General features: G+C 38.1%; 2 protein-coding genes across 2 annotated transcripts; both read left to right on the forward strand.

Moving 5' to 3' along the window:
- Positions 1 to 11: 11 nt before the first annotated feature.
- On the forward strand, positions 12 to 2,612 carry J056_004563 (PH and SEC7 domain-containing protein C11E3.11c; the record flags this gene model as incomplete). Its single annotated transcript, XM_009269758.1, has 3 exons — positions 12 to 1,379; positions 1,434 to 2,439; positions 2,506 to 2,612. The coding sequence occupies 3 exons, from the start codon at positions 12 to 14 to the stop codon at positions 2,610 to 2,612; spliced, it is 2,481 nt and encodes an 826-aa protein (XP_009268033.1).
- Positions 2,613 to 2,776: 164 nt separating this feature from the next.
- J056_004564 (Nitrogen regulatory protein NUT1) lies at positions 2,777 to 5,789 on the forward strand (the record flags this gene model as incomplete). The annotated part of the gene is made up of 2 exons (XM_009269759.1): positions 2,777 to 4,417; positions 4,464 to 5,789. The coding sequence occupies 2 exons, from the start codon at positions 2,777 to 2,779 to the stop codon at positions 5,787 to 5,789; spliced, it is 2,967 nt and encodes a 988-aa protein (XP_009268034.1).
- Between the last annotated feature and the right edge of the window lie 6,273 nt (positions 5,790 to 12,062).

The following is a 12,062-nucleotide window of genomic DNA, read 5'->3' on the forward strand; positions in this document are numbered from 1 at the left end:
AAGCTCAGGCCATGAGCAACAGTAAAAACCCAATTGAATTTGATAAAATAATTAATTCGAATAAAACCAAATTTATAAACGAGCAATTGAGATCTGGGCTGTCTGACGATACACCTGAATCTACAACTACTTGTACACCTACTCAACACCCCACTACCACGCCTCGTCGTCGTAAACCACCCTCCCCGATAAAGATATTCCAAAACAATCTCAGCCTCGAGAAAGTCGGTATACCCACTTCACCCGCTTTTAATCATAATTGGTGCGAAAATGATAACGCACTCTCTCCTTCCACCTCTATGCCCTCTCCTCAGCCTTCCCCTCAACCTTCCCCTAGAATTTCGTCTTTGGCTTTCTCTAGGGAAAATAGGGATTCTAGCATGAACACCATCACTCCAAAGGTTTCAAATAGAGACGTCGATCACCTCCCTCCTTTACCCCCTTCTCCTACCGATATTGGCATGCTTTGCTTCAATCAAGACGAATCATTCCTCCCTAAACACAAACACGCTCAATACCTTGGATCCCCTTCCCCTTTCAATAAAGACGCGTTAATGTCTTACATGTCTCAGTTCGACTTCTCCAATCTACGCCTGGATAATGCTCTCAGGAAACTTACCTCCAAATTGTTCCTACGCGCTGAATCTCAGCAGATTGATCGCATCTTAGAATCTTTTTCCTTTAAATTTTTCAGCGATAACCCTTCTTCAGTATACCGCAACCCAGACATCGTACACGCTATATCCTACTCTATTCTACTCCTTAACACTGACTTACACATTGCAGATATTGCTACTCATATGTCTAGAAACCAATTCCTAAAAAACACTCTCAATGTTATACACAACCAGTGCGATAACTTTAAGGACCTTGATGCTGATGACTCCTCTTCTATTAGCTCTTCTACTAATGATAACTCCACATCAACCCATCAACCACCTCCTCTATCTTACTACTCGAGAAAAAGTAATATTGCTCGCAACGGTAGCTTATCCTCCATCAAGTCCAACCTCTCTCCTCCTTCTTCTTCCTCTTTCTCCGATGACAAGGTTAAAAAGAGCTCTTCTTCCATTACTATCAACCAAAGCTATCATCTTCATCAGCTAGATTCCGACTTAGAACCTTTACTGCGAGAAATTTACAACAGCGTCCGCTTACACAAAATACTACTTCCTTTAGACTCTACCACTGCTGGTAATCTCTCTGCCAGTAATCATCGCAAAAAAAATACTAATAACAGACAAAGACTACCTAGGAATATGTCCTCTACTTCCATGAGCGCTTCTTCTCTAAAGCGTGGTAGTATACGCGGTCTGTCTAGTCTTCTTGGAAATGAAGGTCGATCATCGCCTACTTGTTCTTTGGGTTCGGTAATGGAGGTGAGTTGATGGTTAACAACTGCTTCTTGAAACCCACTTACAACCCAATCACAGAAACCTGCTCCTTCTATCGGTTTTGCTTCAAATCTCTCACAAACTATCATAAAAGAACAACATGAAGAATCAAACTCACTCAAATCATCTCCATCAGAAATAACTTTGGCCGAATTAACACTCAAAGATGAAGAATTAGCTTTGATGGGTCCTCCTTGGGCTAAAGAGGGATTTTTACAGCGCAAACACTACTATGAATCTCAAAATAAGCGTTCAAAAGACCGCAATTGGCTAGAAGTCTTTGTCGTGATATCTAAAGGTTATCTGAAAATGTTTACTTTTGGTGACACTGCTGGTGTACAAGGTGCTCAATCTAATGGTGGTGTAGGTGGTGGTAATTGGACTAATAACGCTAATTTAGTGGAAGATGTTCCGCTAGCACATTCCATTTCTGATATAATGAAACCTGGCTATAATAGATCACGGCCTTATTGCTTTCAACTTATATTGCCTAATGGAGGTAAATATTACTTACAAACAGGTACAGAATCTTTATTAGAAGAGTGGGTATCAACATGCAATTATTGGGCATCACGATCTTCTAAGGAGCCTTTGAGTGGTGGCATTTCAAATATGGAGTATGGATGGAATACAACGTTGAGTGAGATTGAGCAGGGTACATCTTCAACCCATCTCAAGCCACAGAAGGAAGAAGATGGGAGTAGTGTAAAGTCAAACTACTCTTTCAATAGATGGAAGCAAACATTTCGTACTAATGCAGATAGAACGTTTATTGAAGAATGGAATTCTCCTCATTTACCTGTTGTTTCTTCCAGCCTAGCCGAGGAAGATCAAAGAAAGGCTCTTGAAAAGTGTAATAACAACTTGAAGAAAGAACTACGTATACACCGACAAGTTTACGACAAAATGTTACAAAATTACTCAATCAAATCATCCAATCGCGATAAGGCGGTTAATAATTGGAATAAGAAGACAAAATATTTAACAAATGAGATGAAAAAGTATGAAAGGTATATAGAGGAGTTGTCAAAGGCGATAAGTATGCGTAAGTAAAAGGCTCAGTCAGGAACAAGGAACAAATTGACTGACAAGGTGCCGATAATGGATATAGGTAAGGAAAAGGAGCAAGAAAAGTACGTGGAAAGGTTGGAGAGAGTTGGGAGTGTTGAAGAGGATGATGATGATGATGATAAGATTGAGGATGATGAGGATGACTGAATGTGGAGTGTAGTGAGTTATGTGTACAGTACAATAAGTAAAAGCAGTAAAAGTAGAATAGGATTATAATTTTAATGTTTATATTGTAATTATCCAATTTTCATTAATTTTATTGGTTTAGCTAGTTCAATCAGTTACAGTCACCATCACTCACCACCATCACAATGTCAATTAATAACGACAATAAGTGTGGCAGCAGTGGAAATAGCAGCATCAGTAGCAAAAACATCGAAAACAACAATACCACCAACAATACACTCTCACGCTTACAACAAGCTTTCAAGAATCAAGAAGAAGCAATGAGAGCAAATCCGAAATTCAGACTACCACCTGCGCCTGGTGATATTTCCAATAGGAAACCATCTGAATTATCCCTAACAGCTCCTAAGTTTGGTCAAATATCTGGACTTTTAAGCAGAGAGGAGGGGAATGACGATTTTGACTTTAATTTTAATCCATTATCTGCAGAATTGAATACACCAATCAGTTTGAGTGATATTGCAAACTCAGAGTCGACTAGCTCAACTTTAAATAATCCTTCAACGTCTACTTCATTATCAACTCATAATGACGCAGGTGTTACCTCTAATGATGCTCTAATTAACACTGGTGATAGTTCTAGTACCTCCAATCACACCACTATACCACAATCTCATAAATCCCCCAACAAAGTCGTCTCAGATATTCTAAACGACGACTTACTCGATCGAAAGTTAGCCACAAGAAAACATTACATTCTTCCATCTTCCCCTCTCTCCCCCTCCACTCCCACTCAAATCGACGAAACTGTCGATCATGACTCAAAGGATGACCCCATCGCTTCTCAAGTTTGGAAATTATACGCTAAACACAAATCTTCTATCCCAAACGCTCAAAGAATGGAAAATTTGTCTTGGAGAATGATGATGATGTCTTTAAGAAGAAAGAAACATTCTGAGTCAAATCATTCTCTTAAAGATAAAATTGATTCACCCCCCACACAAGATTCAGCTGATTTTGATAATAGAAGCGATCACTCTTCACCAACCCCTGAAGCTCAACCTGCCACTCAAGTAACCACAAATACTGTTCAAGAAAATCTTGTAGACGCTATCAACTCTACAAAAATTCCTCTGCCTGATGAAGATGATCAGGAAGATGAGGAAGACGAGCGTGGTAGAAAACCTCGCAGACATCGTGCTCCAAGGAAGCAAACAAACGTCGTCGTCGGTTTCGCTGGCAAAGTCCCTGAAGGTCTTGATAATGGTGAAGCTATTGTTGACGATTTGATGGATTGGAGGGGCAAATCTAGATCTAGGTCACGCTCCGTTATGGACTGGAGAGGTCAATCAAGGTCCCGTTCTAGGCCTCCTCAAAATCATCAAAGCACAAACCCTTCAAAGAGTTATTTCATCCCCAGTCTACCTACACACACTCCTTCTCCAGATACGGCTAACAATGCGGATGCCTGTGAATCTACTCCTGATCATCAAAAGCTCCACCAAAATCTTCCTTCACGTATTAAAAATGAATTGACAACTACAATTGAAGAAGATAGTATTGGAAATGATCACTTTTACCACTTTGGCACTGCTTCATCCTTACCAGACCCACAGTTCTTTTTACATCATGCTCAACAAAACAACACTAACCGTGCAAACGATCCTCAACAAAATTTTTACGATCTTTTGAGTGATAATAAAGATATAGAAGACCTTTTAAAAGGCAAGCCCGCTCAGCAGTCACAGTATACTCCTTCTCCTAGTTTGTTGTCCAAATCTCTCTCTTCCAGTTACGAATACAGACCTGAAATTCATAATGTACCAGTGAGTGCGAAAAAAATTCTAAAAGCTCCCATTGACACTAGTTGAGGTGGCTCGTAAGCGTCCTGCTGAATATTCTCCAAAATTTACCACATTATTCAACAACATAGGAAACGGTCAATCAGATCCACCTCCTTTCAGCCTTACCAGCTCTTTCATGCCTCACCATAATAAAACTGACAACCATGAATCTGGCGTTAATACTGAAGGATCACTCAGCCCAGATGGAATAGATCTGAATGAGAAGAGCTTGGTCTTACCTGATGGATTCCCAGACGATGGTGGTTTATCTGCACTGTTATCTCAGAGTGCCCCTGGCGATTCATACGGTGTATTTCCTCCAACAATACCGCAAGGACTACCAACATACCAGGAGTATGCTCCAGCGAATAAGGACAACGAGGACTATCAAAATCAACAATCAGGTGATCAAGATTGGAATAACTTATTCAGCTTGCTGTATGGTACAAATTCCGCCCCATCCACTCCATCCTTGACGGATTCAATGAATTCGTTCGCAGCAAACATCAACCCAGCTAGTTTATTTAACAAGAAGAACAGGGAAGTGAAACCGATGCGCACATCCAATTCTAGTCAGTCTTCTAGTAAATATGCCTCTCAATCTCCTCAACTGCCAACTCAACCCACCCCCAAATTGAAGTCGTCTTTTAACATTCAATCTAAACCACATCCCATTAAATCACAAGAGCAGAACCATAAGAGCAACAACGTCTTATCTACCAGTGTACCATCCATACCAATAACGAAGACAGGAACACAATCAGGAGGTCAATCTCAACAGCGTTCATCTTATGTACCATTACGCCAAGCACCGGTTAAGCAACCTAGTAATCCTAATTCCACTGCATCTCACAGTGACGTCAACTTGATAACAGATATCCAAAGCGCGAATGCTATGACTTGCTACAACTGCAAGACTACGAAAACACCCTTGTGGAGACGAGATCCAGATGGCAACTCACTCTGTAATGCCTGCGGGCTTTTCCTAAAGCTGCATGGTGTAGTTCGACCACTAAGTCTCAAATCTGACGTCATAAAGAAGAGAAACAGAAATGGAGCTGGCTCGAATAATCCAAAAACAGTGGGTAAGAAGGGTGCTAAGGAGGGTACCCAGAGAGAATCACAAGCACCTTCTTCATCTGATGTAAACTCTCACGCAAGCACCAATTCAAACCAGGACAATTACGCAGAATCAAGTCCCGCTTTGCTTCCATTCATGGGTCTGCCACCACAACCAGTCGTCAATACTAAGAAGAGGCGGACTAGCGCTGTTCAACAGCAGCAGTTTGAGCAACTCGAAGAGAAGCAGATTGAGAGTTCTGTTGGATATCTCAGTATCGATCGGTCAGTTTAGCGTGCTTTGATGAGGTATGATTACCTGGATCTCTGTTTTGTTTTGGATATCGTAATTCCTTTCGCTATCATTTCGCTATTACTATTTTATCACTTTGTAGGTATTGTCTCGAACATTAAGATATGTCTCACTGCTCGTAGGTATTTCCAACTCCCCCTTTCGCCTCTCATTCAAGCTTTCAATACTCTGACTGTGTCTTTATCCGCAGTCTCATTACTCATGTTCTGATTTTACTTGCGATTCACGTGTAATTTTATTTTGACGGTTGTTTTAAAGGTTGAGATAGGTATTTATATAATTGCCCACGATTATCCTATCTGCGACTCTGCCATGCATCACTAATAACCTTCAGAACAAGGATGAGGTTTATAAAGATGTTTGGAAATAATGGTTTTTCCCTCTAGCATGTCTGACAATAACAATCACTTAATGTGATTATATTTGCTCAATCCCGTGCAAATCTCTAGGTAATTGCGAAAATGATCACAGCAAAAAAAACAAAGACTTTCTTATAGGCCCAATGTATTTTCTAATATCACGGCGAATTATACATGAAATAGAACCGAAATGCACGCACTACTCAAAAAGTCAAAATGCGTGCATTAGGTCAGCGAGAAATAATTACAGTCGCCTGAGGAAAATCCGTTTGAGCTCTTGCGTTCCAAAATTGATCAGATTATTATGCAATAATCACCATCAAAATCTAATTACTATTCATAAAATGTGCATCAGGTTAGGTTAAAGATAAATTGAGTCGGAAAAGCATTATGGTTGCGCCTCTTAAATTATCTAAAATCAGGACACGTCATGTACTGGTTAGAAACGCAATAAACTCACTTCATGAAGTGCTTGCATTAGGTATTACGTCAAGGTCTACTGAAAACTTAGCTTAAAAAATACAGAAAATGCCCAGCACATTTCACTCACAGTTTAAATTTATGTTATACTAGTTTCAAGCAAACGTCATAGATATTACCAAGCTTATTAACAAAAAGAAGCACGATGGACGACAATCTCTTTGCTTCTAGATTATTTGCAGGCCCCACGTGCCCCCTCACGTCATAATTTCTGTACATAGCCCTTCCACCAGTCTAAACTAATGGACAAAATTCAACAGTTCCCATCTACTGTATTTACACGCCTTTCCTCGTCACGGATATAACATTGATCTCATTAAATCAGTTTGTTGTATATGCTTTTTCCTTGTACAAGCCATTCCTTTAATCTGCAGCCTGCAACTTACAATATTTGCTAAATTCTTCATTGTGTAATGGAAATAAAATATCATGATCCTTTATCGATTGAACTGGAAGAAAAAGGAACGTAATTAGTAATAGCTAAGGCTGAGAAAGCATAGAGAACGATAAAGGTAAACACTTGAAAACAGAAGAAAAACAAGAACCGAAAGCGATATGCGTATTTCATACTCAAATGTCAAGGTACATCATGCACAAGTTAAGAGTCGAAATGCGATCACTTTTCAGAATGCATGATTTAGATGAAGGCAAATGTAAAGTGCCGGAAAAAGAGTTCGTAGATGGAACTATTCTCTTACTTAAGCTTCTAAGATAATTTTAAACTAATTAAAATCATAATACACCCCACTCACTACTCAAAATGCCAAATGCATGCATTATGTTAGGGTACATTGAGGTGCAATTGAAAAGGAACCCAAGAAAGCCAAAGTTGTGCCATTATTATGCTGAAAATTAGGAAAACATTACGCACTAATTAGAGTCACAATCAACCTACTATTCAAATTCCACAATACGTGCATTAGGTTAGCTTACCATTTACCTAAACCCTGTGTCCTCAGTGAGCCTTTCAAGTTCGTCAGCTTGTTGTACAGCACAACCCTGCCGATGTCCTTTCAACCAGCATAACGTCCATACGGAAAATGGGTTGAAAGTTTCGTATTTCCATCTTAATACGCCGCTAAAGTAGCAGCAGGTGACCTGATATCAAATATGTTTCGGCCTGTCGTCTTCTAAAAAGCCAGAAATCACTTTTTTCCCTAATCAGGATCGTGATTCACCCAATACTTTGCCTACTGACATGCACTAGGTCAGGTAACTTTTAGGGGAAAATGAAAAGTGACTCCATAATCCATCTCTTTGGTCTTTCAAACTCTAAAAAGTTCACGAATGAATAGGCATCACATCAAATGGCGATCCCTTCCCCCCAACCCATCTCACCTAACAGCACGCACAAAGACTGGCTACTTTTAGGGGAAGCTGAAAAGCCGTACAGTATGGTGCTCTTTTGGAACTGTGGTATTTTTAAATTCAGTAATCATTACGCAATATTCAGGATGACAATCCCCTACTTTTCATCATGCCAGAACTTGAGCACTAGGATGTCATAAGGGAAGTCATATTTATACTCAACAATTATTCATTCGTTCCTGACTAGCCCTATATGGTTTATAATGTTTTGTGAGCTGAGCGTTATCGCTTGGCTGAAGCTTGTTCATGATCGAAAGGTGGTACTGTCAAACTATTAGACAAAGCCGTGATAATATATCGTTAAAGTTTCTGTTCACAAATCAATATGTCTCATCAGTACTTAACACGTCGCTGGTGTATGTTAACAACTGAGTTGATGACGGAAGTAGGGAATATGTCTTATCAGAGTTTAATATGTCAGTTAAAGTAATGCGATCGTTACAACCTCATTCCTGTTACTATCTCATTACGATTTCAATAGGCTCGAGCCACATAATGACTCAGCCTTTCTTGCGTGAAAAGCTTCCTAATTGTGATTAAAGGGTAACTATAGAATCAAAAGAAGAGCAGAAATTTTCATCATTAATAGCTGTCTAAGTTTGCAGAATTGTATATTAGACTTTCATTGTTAACTTAAGGTTATTAATCACTTTGGCAGTCGGAGCCCTACCCTTTCGAATTTGATGAAAATAATCGAGTTTACTGGCTAGCTATACCACTAAACTAGAATTATTGACTATCATTATTCAATTTAAATTGATGCCAGATGCGACCTTTTCCTAATTGTGCCTAAGGACACCACCCCTGATGACGTACATGACCCTTTTAACTGGCATTTGGCCCCTAACTATTTGAGAAGTGCTCATTTGTAAATGTTAATGGTGTCTCAAAAATGCTTTACAACGCCGGATAATCAGAAACCGTAAAGAAGAAGGAGTCACTGTTTAAAATCAAAGAAGACAAAGGATTTAAACAATAAGAAAGCTCAGTGATTACTTTTGTTAAGCTAATTAATCAGTTGATGACCAATAGAGAAGTCAGTGGTATTTAGCAAATTCAAAGAGAAGGTCATAAATCACGAAGCTTTCCTGATAAAATAATCATCGCGAAATAACTTTGTTTCTAATCATTTCACTATGATTTTTCTTTGCATAGTCTTTTTATATCTTAAGAGCTCTTTAAGCAGCCAATTTCTCAATAATTTATTATATTTTTGTTACAATCATTAAAAATAACGTAACTTTTATTCTTTACAAGGGTGTTTGACATTAAACGACAGAGATTATCGTAACCAATGTCACTGAAAAGTTTCCTGTGTATCGTGTGTTATAGGAAGTTTTCAAGACATTAACGTCAATGATTTTGATAATAGATCAGATTTTACCACTAACCCTTCACATATCAAATATAAATTAATTGTAAAAATTACGCAAAGTATTGCTTCATCTACAAAATTCAAGGCCATTGTTGACATTATTGTTTAATTACCGTCAAATTGTCACTAAGTCCTACATCGACATTTTACTGGTCGTTTGCATTGCAATCGATTTTCTGAGCTGATTAAGCTTATAAATGCAAAAGAGTAAATAGAATTTCGCGACAGCAGAGTAATCTCGATCCGTCCTGACGAAACCAAGCTTTCGAGAAATCGATGAAAGATATGTTTATATTCTTGCTTCAAATTGTAGAAAACGGACAAGAAAACAGAAGGTCATGGGACACGGATACATACTTTTACAATTTAACGTGGTGAAAACAATCTAATATGATACTTTTTTTTTCTTATTTGAGATTGACAGCGAAGCTCATATAGTGTTGATTCAATTTAAACGACAAAGTTCGGTAAAATATTCTTTTCAGGGCATGCAATTATTTATTTATCATTACCTTAGTACAACAATAACAAGATTGAAAAGTACGACTTCAAATCTTGTACTGAATTTTGCATTGATGAAAAAGTTCTTCATGATGTAAGTTTGTCGACTCAAATTAAAATCAAAATGTGATGCACTTGTCGTTTATTCGTAGAAATTCTGATTTCTTTTCATTTTATTTATGCATAAGCTTTTGTCAGCTTAAAAAATCGATTGCAATGCAAACGACCAGTAAAATGTCGATGTAGGACTTAGTGACAATTTGACGGTAATTAAACAATAATGTCAACAATGGCCTTGAATTTTGTAGATGAAGCAATACTTTGCGTAATTTTTACAATTAATTTATATTTGATATGTGAAGGGTTAGTGGTAAAATCTGATCTATTATCAAAATCATTGACGTTAATGTCTTGAAAACTTCCTATAACACACGATACACAGGAAACTTTTCAGTGACATTGGTTACGATAATCTCTGTCGTTTAATGTCAAACACCCTTGTAAAGAATAAAAGTTACGTTATTTTTAATGATTGTAACAAAAATATAATAAATTATTGAGAAATTGGCTGCTTAAAGAGCTCTTAAGATATAAAAAGACTATGCAAAGAAAAATCATAGTGAAATGATTAGAAACAAAGTTATTTCGCGATGATTATTTTATCAGGAAAGCTTCGTGATTTATGACCTTCTCTTTGAATTTGCTAAATACCATTGACTTCCCTATTGATCATCAACTGATTAATTAGCTAAACAAAAGTAATCACTGAGCTTTCTTATTGTTTAAATCCTTTGTCTTCTTTGATTTTAAACAGTGACTCCTTCTTCTTTACGGTTTCTGATTATCCGGCGTTGTAAAGCATTTTTGAGACACCATTAACATTTACAAATGAGCACTTCTCAAATAGTTAGGGGCCAAATGCCAGTTAAAAGGGTCATGTACGTCATCAGGGGTGGTGTCCTTAGGCACAATTAGGAAAAGGTCGCATCTGGCATCAATTTAAATTGAATAATGATAGTCAATAATTCTAGTTTAGTGGTATAGCTAGCCAGTAAACTCGATTATTTTCATCAAATTCGAAAGGGTAGGGCTCCGACTGCCAAAGTGATTAATAACCTTAAGTTAACAATGAAAGTCTAATATACAATTCTGCAAACTTAGACAGCTATTAATGATGAAAATTTCTGCTCTTCTTTTGATTCTATAGTTACCCTTTAATCACAATTAGGAAGCTTTTCACGCAAGAAAGGCTGAGTCATTATGTGGCTCGAGCCTATTGAAATCGTAATGAGATAGTAACAGGAATGAGGTTGTAACGATCGCATTACTTTAACTGACATATTAAACTCTGATAAGACATATTCCCTACTTCCGTCATCAACTCAGTTGTTAACATACACCAGCGACGTGTTAAGTACTGATGAGACATATTGATTTGTGAACAGAAACTTTAACGATATATTATCACGGCTTTGTCTAATAGTTTGACAGTACCACCTTTCGATCATGAACAAGCTTCAGCCAAGCGATAACGCTCAGCTCACAAAACATTATAAACCATATAGGGCTAGTCAGGAACGAATGAATAATTGTTGAGTATAAATATGACTTCCCTTATGACATCCTAGTGCTCAAGTTCTGGCATGATGAAAAGTAGGGGATTGTCATCCTGAATATTGCGTAATGATTACTGAATTTAAAAATACCACAGTTCCAAAAGAGCACCATACTGTACGGCTTTTCAGCTTCCCCTAAAAGTAGCCAGTCTTTGTGCGTGCTGTTAGGTGAGATGGGTTGGGGGGAAGGGATCGCCATTTGATGTGATGCCTATTCATTCGTGAACTTTTTAGAGTTTGAAAGACCAAAGAGATGGATTATGGAGTCACTTTTCATTTTCCCCTAAAAGTTACCTGACCTAGTGCATGTCAGTAGGCAAAGTATTGGGTGAATCACGATCCTGATTAGGGAAAAAAGTGATTTCTGGCTTTTTAGAAGACGACAGGCCGAAACATATTTGATATCAGGTCACCTGCTGCTACTTTAGCGGCGTATTAAGATGGAAATACGAAACTTTCAACCCATTTTCCGTATGGACGTTATGCTGGTTGAAAGGACATCGGCAGGGTTGTGCTGTACAACAAGCTGACGAACTTGAAAGGCTCACTGAGGACA

This window comes from Wallemia ichthyophaga, assembly GCF_000400465.1.
Source record: "Wallemia ichthyophaga EXF-994 unplaced genomic scaffold scaffold8, whole genome shotgun sequence".
In the NCBI taxonomy this organism is placed as follows: Eukaryota; Fungi; Basidiomycota; class Wallemiomycetes; order Wallemiales; family Wallemiaceae; genus Wallemia; species Wallemia ichthyophaga.